Here is a 22,580-nt window from a genome sequence, read left to right as displayed (position 1 = left end):
GTTTTTTCTACACTAGCAATAAAATTTTAACTGTGTTAGTATTAATGGTTTTAACTTCACCAACATTTTGTAAGAGCTCTTATAGATCTCCACTTGACACAATGAGTTTTGTTTCAAGATAAATTAACAGCCAGAAGCAGCAGGTGAGAGACAGAGACCTATTAGGCACGCCATGCACAAAAGTTGGTATTTATTTAGTGGGTTATGGAGGGGAAGGGGAGAAAGGAGAAGAACAGAGAGAAAGAGAAACGGGGTGCGGGGGATGGGGGAGAAGTGAGGAGAAGGGAGAGAGGCAGAAGCTGCCTCTTCCAGAGAGAGGGGGGAAAGGAAGGAGCTCAGGCTGGAAGATGTGCTTGCTTTGGTGGACATGGGAAGGAGTGGGTGGAGCTTCTCTCTTAAAGCGACAGGACACACCATTACACATACAAGACTGGAAAAAAATACCTGAAAGTAATGCTTTTTATCTTAGTTATTTTGACTACATTTTTTTTATTTGTTTCAGTGATTTTCAGATAATAACAATTTGGCTACATAATTTTAAAAAAATGACCTTAAATGTCCATGTCCATGATAAAAGTACATTTGTTATTATAGGAGAATAAACTGTATTTTGTCAACAGCTCTTAAAGTTGATTTATAATTTAAATATTTATTAGTGGTAAATGGGCTGTTTGTATCTGGTATTTCTCCAGGACCTACTCTCTGGGCGCTCCTTTCCCTACAATACTGGTTGTTCTTTGCTTGAGTTAGCTCCTAGGACCACTGTATAGCTTAATCTCATCTCCAGCTGAGGCTGCTTGTGGTCCTTCCTCTGTAGCTATCCACATTGCCTCTGCAGTGTTTGCTTTCCTCATCCTTATTTTTGTTGTTCATTGCTAGCCCTACTCCAATATGAAAGTTCTTTTTAAATTTTATTTTTTCAGTAACATTATCCTAGTTGTTCCTTTGATTCTTCTATATATAATTCTCTTAGTATTGATGCATTTTAGTTGACTTTTTTGTTTTGTTTTTGTGACAGGATCTCTTATTGCTCAGGCTAACCTTGAATTCACTGTGTAGCAAAGGCTGGGCTTAAACTCCCAATCCTCCTCCTATTTCCAAAATTCATGGGAAAGAAGATAATAAGTTTATTAGGGGCAACCATATATGCTGATTATTTATCCTTTCCTTATAATAGCTAGTATTTGTATGCATGTAAGAGGAGCTCTTTAATACAGTTTTGTTAAACAGCCATCTATTTATTATCCAAAGCTTAAACATCCCAGCCATCAGATAGATTGCCATGACATTCTGATAGCTTATCCTGGACTCATAAAAGCATTTTATGATTCACTTAAAGATTTACTAATGACTTGGATTGCTGTGGGGGAAAATGTTGGGTCTCGGACTGGTGTGGGAAAATATAAAATAAAGCTAGAGTATCTCAGAGTGTCAGAAACAAGAAAATACTTTAAAAACCTGGTTCATCCAGAGGAACCAGAAAGCACCCCTGTGGGCAGAGCTAGACTGAAATGAGCCACAGAAAAAGAATGTGGATTATTGTAAGTATGAAGTGAGCCCACATCTATGCTATCAATGGGGGGGGGGGGCAAAGGGAAGAGTCTAGTTTGAGGAAGAATTCCAAAAATTTCTGTAGCTTTCAAACTTCATGGAGAAGGAGCTTAATCCCAACATCTTTCTTCCTTGACAATGGGCTTGATTTAATGACACTTCCAAAGAATAGAGTCAGAGGTAGGCAGAAAAAGAAATGTTTTAGTGGGGAAACTTGACAAATGTTGTTAGCCAAATAAGAACGTTAATGTCACAAATGAGTTGAGACTGATATCATATACGCCTGGAGATGTCATCCTTGTATTCTTCTTTCCAAAGGTCTGTAATCCAAATCTAGTCTCAAAAAAAACAAAAACAAAAAGGTAAAGAAGAGTAGATACCTTACATGACCTTGACCAGCTTAAGTCACCTCTGGAAACAGTCAGCCACTAAAGGTGAAGGACGGTCTCCAGAACTGGAGTCTAGACTACAAAGACAAATGTGCAGACAATCTAAAGTCCAAGTGAAGTTTGCAGCTTACCAGTGTTAGTTTCTAATTTTGACAAATATACCATGGAAATATAAAGTATTAACAGGGAAATGAGTAAGAAGTACTCAAGCTCTTTCTATTCTGAAATAAAGTTTGCTTTTAAAGATAGATTGGAAAAGTCTGGGGATATTGCTTAGTGGTAAGAGTGCGTGCCTTGCATATCCAGGTTTCCAGGTTCAAGTCCCAGAAAGATACAATCATACATACACACATACATACAAAGTCCACAGCCCTGATGGCATGTACTTGCAGACCCAGTTTCAGACTAGCAGAGCTATAGTGAAACCCTGTCTCAGTATCCCTATCCTTCCTGCCCCCCAAATGTTTGGAAATAGTTAAATTTTAAATATAAAATCTAAGTAAGCTTGTAGATGTTAGGTTAAAGGAAATTCCACTTCCCTAAATGGGACAAGGGGGCACAGTAAAGAAACTGCCAACGTGTCCATTCAATGATATGTTAAGGTTTTTATTGTAGACATGAGAGAAGAGCCAGAGGCACCAGAAGAGTCCAGAGTAGAGAAAGTAGACTGCATGTGGTCAGGCCTAGGGAAGAGAATGTGGAGATAGCTGGATAGCAAGATACAGAGACTGCAGGCTCACAGTTGACAGAAAGAAGGACATAAAAGGCTTTTTCATGACACCTCCTAATCCCCTCTCCCCAAAGACAGTAACGGCTTAGACAAAGCCATGGAAGAGAACTGTAAAATTGTGAGAAGGCTGCTGAAGTAGCTCTCCACAGTCGATGGCTTCTGGGTGCGGGGGGTGCAGGTGCAGGTGCGGAAGGACTCAGCCTTTCTTAAGTGGCTGGCCACTGGAAGTGCGACCATGCTCCACTGAGTACATGGGCAACACAAAGTGGACTTGGCTTTTTTTCGGTGGGGGGTGGATGTTAACAAAGGTGGGGAGGCAGGCAGACCTGGGAGGACTGGAAAGAGGATGTGACTGAAGTACGTGATGTAAAATTCCTGAATAAGCAATAAAAATATTATGTAATGAAAAAGAGATAGAGAATAGAGGGGACAGAGAGAATGGATAAGAGTAACCCAGAGTAAGAACAGAGAGAATAGCAGGCCATTAAGGGGGTGAGTAGCTGGGGGGAGTAGGCAGAGGGGAGAACCAAGAGACTGGGGTTGTGGGAGAGCTTGGAAATGTTTAATAAGTGCTTGTGATACTGAATGGGCCTGGAAGCTGGCCTGGGTTTTATGTTCAGCCACAGGTCTATGTCAGTGGAGAGCCCTATGTCTCTTCTGCCAGAGGAAAGGATAAGAAAGAGGACTTCTTTTGGCAGATGGGAACTGGTTTCCCAAGTTCCTGAGGAATGCTGGCATTTATCTAACTACCAGAAATCTTATAGTGCAGTTTGAGCTAAATTTTGGATATATAGTCTACCTTTTGGAGTTTTGGGAATTGGAGTTTATTCCCTTTGAACCTGACAGTTGAAAATACAAATCACCTAACTTGGTTATTATATTTGGTTTTTGATCATTTTTTAGATTTAACTTGTTTCCATGACCTCAGACATAATTATGTTGGTATAATTATATATATACATATATACATACATTCACACTCAGTTTTATAGACTTAATTTATATATTTTTCCAATCCACAAATAATTATTAGGCTACTTTATTATGTACCAGAGACCAGGGTGAGTAAATGCTTAGGATAGTGGCGTGAGTGAGAATGGGTCTTTGTTTTGAGGTTGTTGCTATCTAGGGAGAGATGATGTGCTATTTCGGGGTGATAAATGTGAGAACATGTAAATGGTAGAACCAGTGACATGTCTGTCATTTAAAGTAAAAACTGAAAAATAATACAATTAAGGCAAATGGAAGAAGGAAACGGTGGACTGATGGAATAGGAGCTTGAGTAATAGTATGCACTTGGAGGCAGAGAAGCAGCTGGTGCTGAAGCCTCATAGCTTGATGCTCCAGAGAGGAACAATGTCTGGAGAGCAGATAATGGGTATTTAGAAAGGAATAGCCTGGGACTGAAGAAGTAGCAAACTGAGATCTAAATCATGCAACTTAGCATGGGAATTCCCCTGTAAGTGACAGGAACTCACTGAGAGTACTAGAGCTAGCCAGTGAGAAAAGGAGTTTCTGGCGGTGTGAGGTACAGGTGCTGGGAAGTCCACGGTAAAGGTAATAATAAAGCCATGATCTGGTGTAGTGTGTTAAAATGATGGCAGAATACAAGCTGTTTGCTGTTGATGCCTGCTGGGAATTCCCAGTGGGCATATCAAGCACACTACAAGGCAGGCCCCATGTCCAGGAATAGTTGGCCGACACAAAATGGATTCCATGTATTTTTTTATGGGCTTTTTATTTTGTTTTTGAGAGAGACAGAGACAGAAGCAGAGAAAGACAGACAGACAGAATTTGGGTATGTGGTAAGGTGGGACAGATCTGGGAAAGGTTGGGAGAGGAGAAATTATGACCAAAATATAGTGTATGAAAAATTAAAGACACTATAATAAAAGAGATTGTTGCTAGAAGATAAAAGTTGAAATGCTAGGTTGGAATTGGAGTTGTTGCTTTTATGAATAATAATGAAGTTCTGTGTTTGCTGTCGCCTCGGGTAGGAAACTGGCACAGTAATCCAAGAGTAGCCATTTAGCTCAGGGTACTTGTGATTTTAAAACCAAAAGATTTCTGTAGTAGAAGGTTGTGATGTAGCTCAGAAATCCAAGAAAGAAATTCTGAGTTAGAGTCATTTCATTTGGCAACAGCATTTTAAAGATTTAATGCTTATGTGTGCTGACTTTGAGAGACAACAAGTTGCTTTTAACTGTATTGTTTTTCTTGGTGTCTACCAATAGCGTTGGTGGTGCTATTCTACTAAGTGAGATGGTCCACACTGTGTGAAATTCTAATGTCAAACTAGACAGCATAAACTCACTAGCCATACTCTAGGAATCTTTGGTGAAGTCTGATTTGTAAACTGATGGCTCTTTTTGGTTGTCAACTTGACTATATCTGGAATGAGCTATAATCCGGAAATGGACAGCACACTTGTGACCCAGATCTTGAGACTGAAGGCACACCTTCTCCTGGAAGGAAAATCAAGGAAGGAAGAGGGTGTGTTCATTCTTTGCCAGTTTGCCCTAACCTTGTCAGCACATCCATTTCTTCACTGAGTGGGCATTGGAGCCCACTTCTTAGGATTCCATCATATGTAGAGTACCAACTGAGATACCCAGCCTCATGCGACTGAGCAGCGTCTGGATTCTTGGGCTTTTTATTCACAACTAGCTGTTGCTGGACTGCAGCCCATAAGTCATTCCAATATATACATATACACACACATTCCATGATATACATACCTTTTATAAGTTATATATACGTAAATTATATATATTTATCTTATAAGTTCTGTGACTCAGGAGAACCCTGATTAATACAGAAACATTTTTAAAATTAATTTTTACTTTTCATTATATGTATGCATTGTATGTGCACGTGAATGCAGATGTTCGTGGCTGCCAGAGGTGTGGGATTCCTACAGCATTGTTAAGTCTCTTTTCCTGCTTTTCACTGCTACCTCTCTTATTGGCTTGTGATAGGTGTGTCCTGGTCAGGGTGACCAGTGCTGTGATGTAACACTGTGACCAGAACAGCTTGGAGGAAAGGGTTTGTTTCACTCCACTTTTGTATATCAGTTCATCATTAAAAGCAGTGAGAGTCATAACTCACACAGGGTAGATGCAGAGCCCATGGAGCAAGGCTGCTTACTGGCTTCTTCCCCTTGGCTCGCTCAGCCTTTCTTATAGAACCCAGAACCTTCAGCCCAGGGACAGTCCCACCCACATGAGTTGAACCCTCCCACATCAACCACTAATTAAGAAAGTGCACTACAGGCTTGCCTATATAGTTCAGCCTTATGGAGGTATTTTTTCATGTGTCAAGTTGACATAAAATTAGGCAGCACAGTGGCCAAGCCTATTTCTTAAATGGTTGCCTGTTGGAGAAAAGTTCAGGTGTTTTCAAATGGTCTACTCAGAATTATTTTTAGAAATAAACTATTCCAAAGTTCATCTGGTACTTATTCTCAGCAAGGTCATGTTCTTCATGCATTTGATAGCCTTCATTCTGTTGCCAGTTCCCTTGTAAACATTTTCTGCACTCGTATCCTCAGGCTGTGTATTCAGAGCAACCTACTTAATGTTAGTAGAAACAGAGGACTGCCCAAATGTGTCCATTTATGTAACAGTAAGGCGATGTATTTAGGGAATATTAAATATGTTTAAATTTTGCACTGCTGCAGTTTGGAATGTTTTAAATGTACTAGGAGAAAGAACTTGGTCTGTTGGTGCCTGCCTGGATAAAATGAGCCTAAAGTAACAATGAGATCTGAAAACTCTGAGTGGGTGTCACTGGGAAGAAGTGAGCTTGCTTTTTGTTACACTGCACGACCTGGCTGCCTGCACCTAAATCTGCAGATGACACCACAGCCCTGCAAAAACAGGAAGGTTTTGTGCTGTATTTGCTCTAGCCCTTGGTTAAGTGTGAAGGAATGAACACAACAAATTAACTTTTCCCCAGTGAGGAAGCATCATTACACACTAACTGCTTGGGATGCTTATGAACAATGGAAGTTTCTTCCTTTTTTTTAAAAAAAAAAAAGATTTTTTGTTTGTTTGTTTGCTTGCTTTGTTTTTCGAGATAGGGTGTTGTTGTAGGAGCTGCCGGTGGAGCGGAAGGACCTCCCGCAACAGGGTGTCTCTGTGTAACAGCCCTGGCTATCTTAGAACTAGTTCCGTAGACCAGGCTAGCCTCAAACTCACAGAGAGATCCACCTGCCTCTGCCTCCCCTGAGTGTTGGGATTAAAAGGTTGCACCACTACCACCCAAACTTAAAGATTTATTTATTTATTGTATATACAGTGTTCTGTCTGCATATATGCTTGCAGACCAGAAGAGGGCACCAGATCCTATTACAGATGGCTGTGAGTCACCATGTGGTTGTTGGGAATTGAACTCAGGACTTTGGGAAGAGCAGTTTGTGCTCTTAATCTTTTTGAGCCATCTCTCCAGCCTTTGGTAATTTCTTATAAGCAGTGCTTAGAAGTATGAAAGTCAGTGAAACCACTTATGAAACTTTTTGTTTGGAATGTTAAGTAATGAATATAGCTGTAAATAGATGGTTAACTCTTTGGCTTTCCCTTCCATTTGAGTACACTTAAGGCTGTAAATCTCTCTATAGATACTATTGAGTCTTTATGCTGTTATCTTTGGTTATCATCATTAATTGTCATTTTAACTTCTACAATGGTTTACTTTAGCCTTTGGGTTATTTAGAAGTGTAGTTCATAATTTCCAAACATAGGAGAACTTCTGGGTTCTACTTCTAAGCAGTTTTATAGTATTATTGCGTGGTAATCAGAGTGTAGACATTGTGTAATTTCAGTGTGCTCAGCTCTCATTGTCACTCAGGAAGAGTCAGTGTTTGTCAGTGTTCAACCCTTGTCATGAGGGAGAGAGAATGTATGTGTATTAATTTGTTGAAATAATGTCTTTAATTGTTATTAAGTAAATGAAAAAAAGAAATAAAAAGGAAAGAAAGGCCATGACTGCTCCTAGGTGTGGAGGAGGAAGTTTATTGTAGATGTGCGGGAGAGCATAGTCAGAGGCAGGGATGTTTGGGAGATTCCAGAGTGGACATGACCAGGCTGAGCTGGGCCACTGGGACAGGGAGGAGAGAGAGGAGACCAGGAGGCCAAAGTTACAGAAAGGAAAGGGGTGGGTAACCAAAATGTCTGGCTTATATAGGGAAGAACCTCTGGTGGAAGGGCAGCCCAGCCCCTGGGCTGGAGAGTTCAGGGCAGAGGGTGGGGAATGCCAGCAGTACTCTGTAACAGGTAGGCAGGGACTGAGGGTGCTGGGAGAACCTGTCGACCAGGTCCAGCTTTGATATGTTAAGTAGGCACCTCAACTGTTTGTCCCGGGTTTGAAATTTAACAGAAAGATGGTAGTTTTCTTGGATCATTAGTGTTATATATGACCAGCTGCCTGGACCATCAAAATATCACAATATAAATAGTCTGATTTATCCAGACTTCCATATAACATTGAGATTGGAATCTAGGATGTGTTTGACTAGAAAGGGGTTTGCAAGTTTTGTTGTGCTGTCTACTCAGTCCATGATTTGGGTTCTTTGGAGTTTCCCCCTTGAGCCTTACCTGCATGCCACATTTAAGAATTCTGGACTTTTAGCTTTTGCTCCCCTCCCTTCCACCACACCTTAATTATAATTCATTTTAATTACCTGGTCACGGTCCTCCTGCTTCACCTTCCAGTGTACCTTGTCCTTTTCTAAAGTGTGACTGGAAAGTGTATTTGCTAGCTGGGGATTCTAAACCTTTATGAGGTATGAATATCATAGAACTCTTTGGTCATTTGAGTTGATTGTAGGGTTTACTTCTTAGACTTCTCAGTGTTTCTTTGTTTAGTGGATTGAATTCTGCAGCCATCGGTGTAGCTTTAGTGGATTGCCTTTCTGAAAATCTTGCTGCATCTTTCCCCTCCTTGGTGTTCTCTTAGAGAAGAGGGCTCACTGTAAATTAAAGTTTAGTGCCTGGTATTATGTCTAAAAATGTCTTCTGTGAGTCCTGTTAGGCATGAACAATTTACTTTTGAAATAAAAAAAACCTTCACATTCATTATTATAAAAGTAATCTATTTGTGATGACGAAGTGCTAGGGATGCAACCCAGGGCTATAGCATGTGTTCAGCACGCAGGAGGTCTTGGGTTCAGCCTCCTAATCTTCTCAATTAAACTGATGTCTAACTGATAACTGCTGAATGAAAGCCCAACTTTCCTCTTCTGCCTCATTGCTCAGTGATAACAGCTGTTAAGTAAACTTTGTCTCATTCTAAAACTATCTCTATGCAAATGCTGGCAGAATACTATATGCATATATATGATACACACGTAATGTTTTATTTTGAAAAGTCAACATGGCTACAAAATTTACTTGGCATTGTCAACATTTCACAGATACGATATTTCTTCTCTAGTACTGTCCTCTCCATTCTTTATGACCAAGTGTGGAGAGTGTGCCCAAATACCAGGGAAGTTTGTAGGAAGGGTTTTCATGGTTTGATAAGGCATATAAGACTTATAAAGAAATAGTCTCATACAGGTGAACTGAGTATATATTCTGCCAAAGAACATCAAGTGACCAAATTTACATTAAGTTAATTTAATAAAATTGACTCTTTGTCAAAGCTTTCCTTGCTTAATTTTTAAAGAGGATTTGAAAAACACAGAAAAAAAAAAGTACCACGTCCATTCCTGTTTTAAATGCTGATGGCTCACACCAGGGTTAAGTAAATATAATACCCTGTCTGTCATACTAGTTCTGGTCTGGATTCTTTTCCTGAGTCTTGACTTCCAAATTCCATGTGGACTTTTGTAAGAAGTGGTTTATTTGAGTTTCAAGCTTTTGAAATATAGAAACCTATTTACCTTAACAAAGTTAGGAGAGCAAAGACTCCAGGATCACTGAAAACACCTGGCCGAGTGAACAGATCTTCTTTCTTACCTGACGTTTTCAGATACAGAGCTGGAGCAGATCCTAGAGGTTGTCTCATTCAAGACTGAAGAAAACATGTTTTATAGACCCTTGTGCCCAAGTTCCGTAGGCTTTTCCTTGGTGGATTGCCATCCTTTTTATTTAATAAGTGTGCTACATGACAGGCCTTTCAGAAGACGGCTCCACTCAGAGGACTCACCTTAGAAGAATCTCTGAGCCCTGTCACACATGAGCACTAGTTATGTTTGCAATGTTGTTTTCAAGACAAAAAGTTCCATTCTGAAACTTAAAATTAAACTTAAAAGAGACAGTGGGAGCAGCTAACTTTGGTATATTTACTACTAAAGTCTTTCTTAAGCACATAGAAGGTAGAAAATAGATCAAAACAGAAAGTCTCCTACATAATCAACTTTTTTTTTTTTTGCATAACTTGCACATGGAAGAGTCCCTAGTTTACTGTAAGTTTTGGCCTTTTCTTTAAACTGGTGTCTCCTGCTGGGGTGAAGGAAGGGAACTGGAGCCTGCTGGGGGGGGGGGGGATTAGTAAAGGGTATTCCTTTAACTCAGTGACTCAGCATTTACATTTTCCCTAAAAGGATTAAAAGAATATTAAGTATAGTCTTAAAGCCAAGGCTCTGGAGAAACTTGTTCGTATGTTTTAGTTTTTACTGTTATGACTCATGAATTTATGCATAAATTAGTACATTTGTAAACCATACCCTTTTAGTGTTGATTTTGTTTTCCTACATTAGACATGAAAAGAGTCATTGTTTGCATCTGGAATTACCTTTTTAGGTCTTTTATTTTCTTAAAATAAAAATAAATGTTTCTACCATCTTAGTATTGAAACTACGTTGTGAGCGCTTTAAATTTCTCAAACCAGTTTCGTCTGTTATACTTGGCGCTTAGTCATCGTACACAGCAGGACCTGATTAAGAAGGCTGTGCTGCCTCTAAGCCGGGCTAGATTGTAGCCACTAGCAACCAGGCTGCAATAATTTCCCTTTGATGACATCATCCACTGTGGAAGAACCCAGTTGCTTCAGCCAGTCGAACTATACAGTTCCAACCGCATCAAATATGGCATCTCCTTGCCTGCTGTAGCAGGGGGAGGAAAAATGCCACCGTATTTTTAATCTAGCAAGCTTCTCTTGTTTTCTTCTTCTTTTTTTCCTTCTTTAAAAAATTCTGATCATGGATGCTTCTTCCGATCCCTATTTGCCTTATGACGGGGGAGGAGACAATATTCCCTTGAGGGAATTACATAAAAGAGGTAAGAGCATCCCCTTGCTCTGAATCCTCTGTGGCTTGTCGTGCATGCGGCTGGGCGGGCGGTTCTGGGAACAGGCTGTCTGTTGTCCTCTTGCTGCAGTGTGCTGCTTAGTTGCCCTGCCTGGTTGGTGTGGGAGAATGCGACCTTCCCAGCAGGGCCGGGCCTCGCTGATTGTTTGCTCTGTGCAGATTAGCTTTGCTTCAGATCCCATAGGGCTCAGACTCCATCTTCTGTGTGAGGATTCTCTCCGTTTACTTCAGAAATAAGCTGCTTTTACACTAGCTAAAGTCCTTCTGGTTGGTTGGCACCTGCAAAGTAGTGTTTTTCTTTCTTTGGAAACTTATATTTTCTTTAGTTTACACAGTGAAATCGAGGGACAGCATACCATTCTGTTTTGGCTGCTGCCAATTACCGTGTAGACTTTGCACCACAGCGTAATAGTAAAAGCGCCTAGTTGTATTTTACAACATTTAAAAATAGCAGGAAAGAACTATTTTTTTGATTTAGCATGTTTTTTCATTTAATGTCTTAGCTAATTGACATACTGTATTGTCTCCCATAGGTATCTTGTACAACTTGATAGGAAAAAACAATTTAGAGCTTTTTTTTTTTTTATGCATCCAGAATGTAAGTCAGTGTTTTGAAAACAGATGAGCACTCAGTGTAATGGTGTTCATCTTTTGGCAGGCTCTGCCTTGGTCTCCTTAAAACTAATTAGGTGTTAGTTAATTAAACTGCTCTTTTGCTCATTTTCTTAAACTGATTATTTTTTTTAAAAGACTAGTTGGCATTTGTTTTTCTAGAAATAAATGAACTTCAACAAACATTCTTTGGCTAGCCGACTTCGTGTATGAGCCATATTAGTTTGCGTTATTTGCTTGATGTTATAAACTTTATGGTTTAATCCCAATGTTTATTAGTGTTTACAAGGTAAATAAGGCAAATTTAAAGTACGTTTTGTATCCTGATAATAGTTTTAAGTTCCATAGAATTTAGGATTTACAGTGCATTCAACAGATACTTGCTGGTTATTTTGTGTCTGGAGAACAATAATTAGATTCTGAACAGTTGCAGTATTTTTCTGTAGAATTCTGTGTTTAGTAAAAAGTTGCTTTTTATATTTTGAGAAAAAACTATTTAGATATCATGTCCCATATATTGTGCTTTCCTTTATGAGTTTTTTGTATACTATTTCCATTTATAAAATATTATATATATACACACATATATATAAAATGTTAGAACATTTGAGGAAATAACTAAAAGTATAAAGAATAATTTTTTATAACTTTTTACTCCCTGAAGTTGTTGCTTTTTTGTTTTTTCCTTGTTTTCCTTTCTCTTTATTCCTACCATCAGGTTTCTAGTAATACTCTTATTGAACAGTGAGTATTCAAATGCCACATGATTTGCTATTCAGTATTTACATGGGAAAACCAGACAGGCCGTACTTTCTCTAAGCGATGACAAGATCTAATTGTTAGTAATGATAAACTAGACCTATAGATATTCCCAAGAGAGAAATGGAAAAAAGAAATTGTGACTTAATTTTCTAGGCACCATCCTGAAGGCCTAAACCACTCTTAGAAGCTCAGATGTCGTCCCCATTCTTTGATGAGACTTTCTCTGTCGATATAAGCTGATGGTTTTGGGAAACGATATGTGTTTCCAATACAAGGCAGTTATTTCCTCTCTGTAAGACCACACTGTAGTGCCCCAGTGTCTATGGGTGAGAGTGCGTTTGTTTTCTGTAATTTACATCAGCACAAAGGATCTGGTGATATGGATAGGAAAGGAACTTCAGTCAAGAAAAGTGAATCAGCTTCCCCATGAGGACACAATTAGAAATAGATCTTTAGGCTGGTAAGGAGGAAAGAGGCAAAATTGAAAGTATAAACTCGTAGAGGGTGTTGATAAAGTCAGCATGGGTATGTTTAGTCCAGCTGGAGCCAGGACTTAGCTCTGTGATAATTATTGGACTTACACACCACTTTTCACGGTGGGATAAATATGAATAATGAATAGAATAAATAAGTAAAGTAATGTGAATAAAAGAATAAAGAATAAAAATAAAGTAATAAAACTTTTTACTTAACTGTATTTTAGTGACTAGAAGAACAAGTAGGTTCAAAATAGAAATCTTTATATATAATTGATTAGAGATTAAAATTATGTTTTAGAAACAGCCATCTTTGGGAGTAAATTTGCTATGTAGAAATAACCAGGTTTTCATAATTTGTCGCTTTTTTTTTCAGGAAAAAAAAAAAACCTTGATTTATTTGTACTGCTAGTTTTATTCACTATGTTGCTTTTCTTCATTTTTTTATGGCATTTAAATCTTTTTGGGGTTGAATTCCTTTCATCTGCTGATCCTTTTTTGTAGTTTTGATTTTTTAAAATTGTATTTATTACATTTATTTTCTTTGTGTGTGTGCCATGACATGTGCATGGAGACACTTGTGGAAAATGAGTTCCTCGCTTTCCACTTGTGGGCCCCAGGGATCAAACGCATTTGTCAGACTTCATAGTAATTTTTAATGTACCGAGCCAACTCAGCAGTTCCTGGACTTTTTGTGGGGTTGGTTGGGACAGGTTTAACATTCCATTTACTCCATGTAAAAAGCCTTTAAAAACACTGACTGCCGTTTGTTTTATATATATTACAAGTAGGCACTGTGGAGACTGTTGGTAGCTACAGTAGTAATATTAGCAGCTAAAACTTAATAGTTTGATTCACATAATTTGACCCTGCCCATCAAGGCATTCTTCATCTCACAGTCCGTGTACAAGCCTCAGAAGACATGTGCTTCAGTCTGGTGGGGGCTTAGGGCTTTGATACTAAAGAAAAAATGGTCAAGGATGTTAATTTCTTTGAACTGCTGTTAGAATTTTCTGTGGCTCTTTAGGAGAGGAAGAGACAAGTTCCCTTTTGGCATGTGTTACTAAGTAGGCCATTTCCCAAGAACAAGGGAATTTGCCAGGCATTGTGGTGAAGAGAATAGAATGAAGAAATGCTGTCAGGAGTAAAGAGCTAGTCAGAGGATGATTAATAGCCCAGTTTTATGATGCACAGTAAAGAAGGCAGTGAAGAGAGGTAGATGGATCTCAGTCTCCCCCTGCTTGGGAGACTCTGCGGGTGGGTTTGGTCTTCCTCTCTCCTGAAAACATAATTCTCCACTTTTTGTACAACTTTTGGAATCCAGCTGTTAAAATATATTATTGTTGTCAAAAGGGCATCCTGTAGGCTTCTGGTTAAAACAAAGGAAAAATAAATTATTTCATCCTAGCAATGCTTTGTTTTGCACTATTTTTTGTCTTCAAACACTGTTATAAGCAAGATCCTGTTGTTTGATGTATATTGCCCATAGTATTTCAATTTTCAAAAAAAAATCCTGATCATTTCACTATTTCTCACTCTATTTTCTAAAAGTAATCAACAAACACTTTACTGTGATTCATTTTAAGTAATCTTTTGGCTTATCCTACATCAGAAATGCCTTTTATATTCATTTTTCAGGATGTGAGCAGACTTCTTACCACATATACTAAATTTGTAATTTTGGCATTTTTCTTGCATTGAGGTTTCTACTTTATACCTTCATAGGAGATTAGTAGCCTAAATTATACTTTCAAATTTTATTTTTGATTTTTAATTGATATGTGTACTTTTTTATGTGTGGTGTGTGTGTGTCTTCTTTCCTTTACAACTCAGATCAAAATATACTTTAGCTTTTTTTTTTTTTTTTTTTTTTGCAAATTTTACTGTTTGTTCTGATGCTGTATACATATTGTATATACAGACTTCAGAAGTGAATGTTTAACCTGCTTTCAATATGCGTAGGAACTTTTATCTACCTTATCTATCTAAGGCTGCTGTCTTTTCTGTTGGGGTGGCAACACAATAGAGAACTAAAGAGTACATTGAAGTAGGCAGTGGGCTCAGCATTGCTACCCGTTAATTGTATGCCTTCTTTTGGATTTTATATAAGCTTCTAAGTCTTTGTTGTTAAGTACTTAAATGTGACTAGATGACTGAGCAAAATTTCAGATTATATACTTCTATATTTCATTTGTTCCGTCATTGATCTAGCCACCATCTCACCGATCCTTACTCACTACAAAGCTCCAAGCTTGGCACAATTGTTTTGTCTTTTGAAACAGTCTGGCTTAGGACTTGAAAGGTCATTGACGATGACTTTGAACGTCTGATCCTCTACCTCCCAAGTGCTGGGATTACAGGTGTGTACACCATGCCCAGTTTATGCAGTGCTGGGGAATCAAATTTAGGATTTGTACATGCTAAGTAAATAGCTACCAACTGAGTCACAGTGGCAGCCCTTGCCATTGCTTGTTTAATTTACCGAAACCCTGGGACCTCAGTTACCAACCTACAGCAGTTACCTCTCTTCCCTTACCACGATGACCATTCTTTATCAATAAACTCAGAGGGAGAGAACAGGCATAGCTGCACCGCTGCTCAAGACGGACGTAATTCTGTGGCAGGGAACACCTGAACATGGATTTCTGTCTTCTTTCTTCTATGGTGCTCAGTGTTATGCTTTATGTTTGTCTGCTGTGATAGCAATAATAATGTCAGTGGGAATGCCAAATTCACCTTCATATCTTTGGAAAGACAATCTTATTAAGCAATGATACGTTTACCTTTTTCTGAAAGAATGCCATTTTAATGTTTTTCTCATAGAAAAAGGTTGCTGTTTATATAACTACAGAATTTATTCCTGAATTCAGTGTAAGAAAGTTGTAGCAGTTTGTAATTTTTTTTTATTTAATACAGCTCAACAACTATATGTTGAGAACTAGCAGGAGGTATATAAAGAATATTAATTTATGGAAAAGATAATCTTGATACTTATTATTTCCTACTTTTGTGTCAGCTTTTAGGTTTAAATTGTTGGTTGTGAAATTGACCAGTATTTTTTAAAAGATAAAACAAAAGTGGAAAAAAATCACCACTTACTAAATAGTATCATTTATTGAACTTTGATTTTTATTTAGTTATGTACCTGTAAGTGTGTCAGTGAGGAATGCTGTAAACGACAGTCACAAACGTATAGACTAGCTTCTGAGTTACACCTAGAGGCATGTTCTAATTTGTGTAAGTAAAGGTGTCTTTTTGTGGTGGAAGGTCAGTCTTGAGCAACTTGAGGGGGAAAGTGGGAATGCATTATCACAACAGGTTTGGAAGTGTGTGCTGAGGACAAAACACTGCCCATGACTATCAGTACACATGTTCTCTTTTTATCGTATGTGCGTGCATGTGTGTGCGTGGACACGCATACGTGTGTGTCTATGTGAGTATGGGGGTTAGAGGGTAATTTAGGAGTCTCTCTCGACCATGTTTTACCTTGTTAATTCGGGGCAATCTTTATTTGTGTCTGAACTAACAACAGGTAGGTGTAGTCTTACTAGCCCCCGTGCTTTTATGATTTCTTGTCTCCAAGACTGGAATTATAAACCAGTTGTAACACCTACCCGGCATTTATTGGGCTCGAGATACCCAGAGACTGGTCCTTTTGCTTGTGATCTGGGCTCTCTAATCACTTAGGCTCCTTTCAGCCCGTAACACTTTTTACTGTAGCATTTTAAACAATACAGTAAAAAGTGATCTGGAGCCTGGAAGTAAGGCAGAGTTCCCATAGTGATTGTTATGAATAGGGTTCTCCATAGGCTAAGTACAGAAGCAGGTATGCTTAGGAATTAATCATTGACTAATCATTCTGAACCTACTCTTGACAGAGGTGTCCACTTACTGTAAAATATAAGTTTACCAATCATGTAATTATTTTTTACCCTACTAATACAGTGGCAGCGACTTTGGAATGAAAGGTTTGGGTACTTATTCCACTACTTATTTACGTTGTGACTTTGATTTTGTTTCATAATATTCTATTCTTGTTTTTCAAATTTCTAAGATGGAGAATAATTCTTGTCTTACAGTGTTGTACTGGAAGAACTGTATTAAGAACACTCTATTGCACGTTCGAATTCAACAAGTGCCAGGAGCTTTTACTAATTGCCTAATTAGTAAAGGTCACAAGACTCATATTTTCTTCTAAGGGTTTATACACTTTTAGGTAATCTTAATTTTTGTTTTTGATCAATTTGAGTTTTTGTTCAGGTATGTGTGTGAGGTAGCCGTCTAGTTTCATTCTTTTGCATGGATAGCTATCCTCAGGATCATTTGTTGAAAAGATTATCATAGAAATGTTTCTTCACTGAGCAGCTAGACTTAAATTTTCTACAGATAAGTGTTTAGGTTACAGTTAACTAGTAAATAATGCATTTTCTTTTCATGGGCGTCTGAATGTTATTGAGTTCTATGGCTGTAGAAGAACGAAATGCCGCTGAAAAGCCTTCTTTATGGTTAATTGCTGAAGTCACTTGCAGGCCACTCTGCAGTTCATTAACTGAGTAGTTTTTCTACTCAGTGAAGTCTTTCACTGTTGCTGATATTTGAACTGTGAAATCGCCCCAATTATGTTGTTGATTATACTTCTAAGCGACTTGCTTTTGTTTATATATTAGCATAATCATTATTAGTTAAAAATTTGAGACTTCCACCCACCAACTCTACAGTTGAAGAATTCCTTGCCTAAATGTAGAAGATACTTTTTTCCTTCCTTTCTCTTTTGCATATTGTCAATGTTTTGGGTTAAGATTAATGCTATTTGATTTGATCATATTAGTTGAATATCATAATATAATAAACTCTAGTGAAGTCTTAGACACCAAAACATTTGAATAAAATTAAAGGTATTTTTTATTTCCTCTTATCTGTCAAATATTAACCTTTCTTATTACTTACCTGCTTCTGATCTACACACTGGCCTCTAAGCTAAGAGTGGCTGACAGAATGGACCTATGGGCTAAAAAGTTAATAAGTAATGTGTGCTGGTTCACAAAGCTAATAGGTGACAAAGTTGGGATTTGATTCTCTAAAACCTAACATTAAAGTATATTAAGGCCATGGGATTTCTTTTCTAGGGTCCTCTGGAAGAAAATATTTATCCAGAGTTTTTGTTACTGAATTTTAACTGGTAGGAAACTATAAGTAGATATTAGATTTGCAGGCACAGATATTTGGTGGGCAAACCTCCAGAGAAGTTTATTTCTCTCTCTCTCTCTCTCTCTCTCTCTCTCTCTCTCTCTCTCTCTCTCTCTCTCTCTCTCTGTTGCAGGCTCATGGGGGGATTGGTCTTTAATATAGTTTAATATCTTGGAATCTAAGTAGCAGGAGCAAGCTTACTCCATTTGATAGTTTAGCTGTCAAAATGAATTGGCTTCATTTTTTGTATCAGTCTGTTTGAAATTTATATATCCAGCAGCTAGTTTTGATGGACCCTCCCTTCTTTCTTTCTCTCCCATTTCTTCCTCCTTTCCTTCTTTTCTCTTCCACCTGTCCCTCAGAGAGTTGAAATCCAGTGCCTAGTGCTGACTGAGACATGTATCTGATAGATCTCCAGATCGAGACTGCAGACTTTATGGGGTAAAAGTTTTCTTTAAAAAGCTGAAGATGTGGTACTAGAAGAGAAGTAAAGTGTACTATATTAATACGGACCTTTTACACAAACAGGGTCCCTTTGATGAGGATAATTACTTGATTATTTAACCATTTTAATATTTGGGAGTGGGTTTTGAAAAAGGGGACAAGGAAAAGTTGAAATTAATTGGAAAAGATAACCAAGATATATAATTCAGATACTGTTTGCAATGGTCAAAGTGATCTAAATGTTTAAGTACATCATAGAAAATATATTAAACAACTCATCAAGAGTGGTATGTGTGTGCATTTAATGATATGACTTTCAGAAAGCATGAATGAAAAACTCATCATGTAAACTAATATGGCCAGCTTATAAGTAAATATAGTCTATATATTTCACTTATAGGAAGTGGAAAAGGCTGAAGCCAATCACAAGTCTGACTCTTGTTTACTTGGTTCTCTCCCATCTTTCCTCAGCACATCTCATTTAATAGAGCAAGATGGGTTCCTCATATGGCTCCTTGCAGAAATTCTAAGCCATTTATTTTCCTTATAGATTTTTGAATTCTAGAAAAGTCATCTCTTGTGCTCGAAGTATTTGCTTTTATGCTTTTCTCTTTTGTATGGCCTTTAGAATTCTTAATTTGAAACTTGGAAATAATATTGAATAAAAATTTATTTATTCTTATTTTATATGTATGAGTGTTTTGCATGCATGTTTGTATGTATACCCCATGTATGCAATCCCTGCAGGGGCCAGAAGAGAGCATCATAAACCCTGGACCTGGAATTACAAATGGCTGTGAGCTTCTGTATGGATGCTGGGAACTGAACTTAGGTTCTCTGCAAGAGCAGTGAGTCTTTCTCAGTACTGAGCCATCTCTCCAGCCCCAACAATACTAACTTTTTTAGTGTTCTACTCTTCCCTGGTAATAGTTTTCTCTGATATTCAGGGGAAGTATGTGGACAGGATAAGGAAATAATGGTCATGGAACTTCATTCATAGTTACAAAAGGTATTCTCCTACACCTCCATTATTGTCTTTACAGATAAGCAAATGAGGGCACCCTGTAAGTTTAGGTTAATAAAATTCAGTTGTAAGAGATGTATTTTTAAATTTTTTTTGAGAGTTGTTTATTATGTGTATAACCTTTTGCCTCCATGTATGCCTGCAGGCCAGAAGAGGATAGATGGTTGTGAGCCACCATGTGGTTGCTGGGAATTGAACTCAGGACCTCTGGAAAAGCAGGCATTGCCCTTAACCACTGAGCCACCTCTCCAGCCCTGTAAGAGGCATTTTTTTGCTGAAGTCAAAGGCAGGCATAATCAAGGAAGAGCAGAGGTCTGACCAATCTATTTTAATCTTGAAGACCTCTTTATTTTCCGGAGCTTATTTGTGTATATCAGTCTTAGAAAAGCCATATTATATTAGCCAACTCTTGAAATATTGTTTTAGTGTAAAAGAGTGTACTCTAAGAGAACTTAAGTTAGTGTCTAAACTTGTCTACTTCATGTGTAAGATGATGTTGAAAGGTAATGTTTAATCTGTTGCTTATTAAAAGATTTAATATACATGTAATTGATTTCCATTTCTCATTTTGGCATATGTAATTAAAACCTTTTATACATACATACATATATTGCTATGAACTGTATACAAAGAAATGATATATTTGAAATGCTTTCCGACTGTGGTTAATGTTAGGAAATACACCCTTAAAGTTACTGCACATGTGGGGTGTGAATGCATCTCTATGATGTATTAGAGTAGGCTAAAGTGTCTTTTCCTCCTCTTCTTTTTAATGATTTAGTTTGTGTGTGTGTTTGGTGGAACAAAATATATACAAACTGTTTAGAGTTATCCCATACTAAAGAAAATATTTGAATTCTTGAAAAGTTTTAGTTGTTAGAAGTTTTGATTTGCTGCATAGTTTTGTGAATTGGCAAGTTAGAATAGTTTCCATAGAGTAAATCCAAAATGTGATTATGAATATAAGTGTTTGTTGTGCTCCTGTTTTCCTATTTCATAAAATGAGACCAGCAATCCCTTTCTACTTTCTAGTTCACTAGTGTATTGGAGAAATAGCTGTTCCATATGCTTGTCTTAAAGACAGATACTTCAGAGATGCTTTTCATTGTTCTGCTGATGTATTATTGTACACGCATGTGGAAGGGTATATAAGTTTTGAGTTTTGCATAGAAAAATAGTGAAACTACAAGTCTCTAGCTCTTTAGCTTTATTCAGAGAAGGGCTATACAGGGGACAAAAGTATTGGAGCTTGTAGAACATTTAATAGTTGACTTATGTATACATGAGATGTTTGTATAGTGCATATATTCTATTTGTGCATGTGCGTGTGCAACTACATGTGAAGGCCAGAGACATTGATGTGTGATATCTTCCTCAATCAATTTCCACCTCATTATTTGTTAAAGATTCATCCATCCATCCATCCATGTACTTATTTATTTATTTATTTATTTATTTATTTATTTATTTATTTATTTTGTATACAACATTCTGTCTGTGTGTATGCCTGCAGGCCAGAAGAAGGCACCAGACCCCATTACAGATGGTTGTGAGCCACCATGCGGTTGCTGGGAATTGAACTCAGGACCTTTGGAAGAGCAGGCAATGCTCTTAATCTCTGAGCCATCTCTCCAGCTCCATCTGTGTATTTATTAACTTATTTTTGTGTGTCTCTGTCTGCATGAGTGTGTGCCACACGTGTGTGACTGCCTGCAGAAGTCAAAAAAGCACATTGGATCCTTCTGAATCTGGAGTTACAGGTGATTTTATTGGAAACCGAATTTGGTTTCTTTGGAAGAGCAGTCAGTATTTTTGTATCTTTGTACATTTTTCCAGTTGTTTTCTTGTCTTTATAGTCCTCCTCTTTTTTTTCCCTTTGAGTGGGAAACAGGATTTCTCACTAAGCATGGAACTTGCTAATTGACTAGAATAACTAGCCAGCAAGCTCCAGAGATCGATCCCTGTCTCTCTTCCCTAGTACTGCACTACTGCACCTGGGTTTTTAGGAAGCTTCTGAGATCTGAACTCAGGTTTTCTTGTGTACACGACAGCTACTTTCCTGATGGAGCTAGTTCTTTATCCCTGTAGTGGATTCTTTAAATAATTTCAGGGCACTTAGCATCCACAATCCTCAGCATTGAAGAAAAAAGAATTTTCAGACTTATAGAAGTGAACATTAATACAAAGAGTCCTCCATGCTTTATCTGAATTCCAGAAATCTTAGCATTTTACCACATTAGTTCATTCTGTGTTTGGTCTTTGCATTTGCATTAAATATACCAGGTTATATAAATCATAACATTTTCCTAGATATAAAACATGTATGAATGTATTATATTTTTAATTATGTTAAGAGTAAAATTTAGAGAAAGTACATGCTATTCCCAAATAAGGAAGTACATTTGTGCTGGAGGGTGGTGGCGACTCATGCCTTTAATCCTAGTACTTGGGAGACAGAGACAGGTGAATCTGTGAGTTTGAGGCCAGCCTGGTTTACAAAACAAGTTCCAGGACAGCCAGAACTGCCCAGAGAAATCCTGTCTCAAAACAAACGGACAAACAAAAAAGAAAGCAATGTAGATATTCTTATATTTGTTGAGCTATCACAAATACTTTTATAATTTGATAAATGACTTTACTTCTGAAAATGTGTAGCTTTAAAGTAGCTTCTATCAAAATAGAAGAATGTAAAGCTTTAAATACAGTTTGTGTTTTATATAAATGAATATGAACATTGCAGTGCAGGGATTGTATCTTTAAACTGTCAGCCAATACCACTAAATTGTTTATTCTTGGAGCAGTTCTGCCTGAACACCTACATCAATATATTATTGTCTTTGTAGACATGTTGCACCTTCCCACTGTAAACATTCAGGTGTTTTCCATAGGGAGATGAGAGAATTCTACTAAGGAAAAGGAAGTAGATTTTCACATTTTCATACCTGTTTCTAGGAAAGTTGAATGATGAGGAAATGGTGTGTTTTGTTGGTTTAACATTGCTAACGTTTTTGGGCTGGCATGGAAGCCCCTTGCCACTCTTACTTCACTCCCCAAGTGTATGCTGACATCAGACATGTTACCTAGTGTTTGGGGAAGACTCTGCCTCTGATGTTGCTACATGATAGTTTATTTGATGAAATGCTTGTGGTTATTT

At 37.8% G+C, this 22,580-nt stretch overlaps 1 protein-coding gene across 10 annotated transcripts in view; it reads left to right on the top strand.

Moving 5' to 3' along the window:
- Positions 1 to 22,580, top strand: part of Clcn3 (chloride voltage-gated channel 3) — a 94,067-nt gene that overhangs the window by 30,657 nt on the left and 40,830 nt on the right. The window contains exon 1 of one of the 10 annotated variants that reach the window (XM_075986842.1): positions 8,433 to 8,452. The exons of 7 other annotated variants lie outside the window; for them this stretch is intronic. Coding sequence is in view for 2 of the 3 variants with exons in the window: in XM_075986843.1 (XP_075842958.1) it covers positions 10,814 to 10,892 (79 nt within the window). In the remaining variant the exon portion in view is untranslated. Of the gene's footprint in view, positions 1 to 8,432; positions 8,453 to 10,501; positions 10,893 to 22,580 lie in introns of those variants that run through there. 2 more of the 10 variants (XM_075986843.1, XM_075986837.1) reach the window with 2 other exon arrangements.

This window comes from Microtus pennsylvanicus, chromosome 9 (assembly GCF_037038515.1).
Source record: "Microtus pennsylvanicus isolate mMicPen1 chromosome 9, mMicPen1.hap1, whole genome shotgun sequence".
Lineage (NCBI taxonomy): Eukaryota > Metazoa > Chordata > Mammalia > Rodentia > Cricetidae > Microtus > Microtus pennsylvanicus.
Note: the sequence above shows the minus strand (reverse complement) of the source record. Positions and strands in the feature narration are given on the sequence as shown.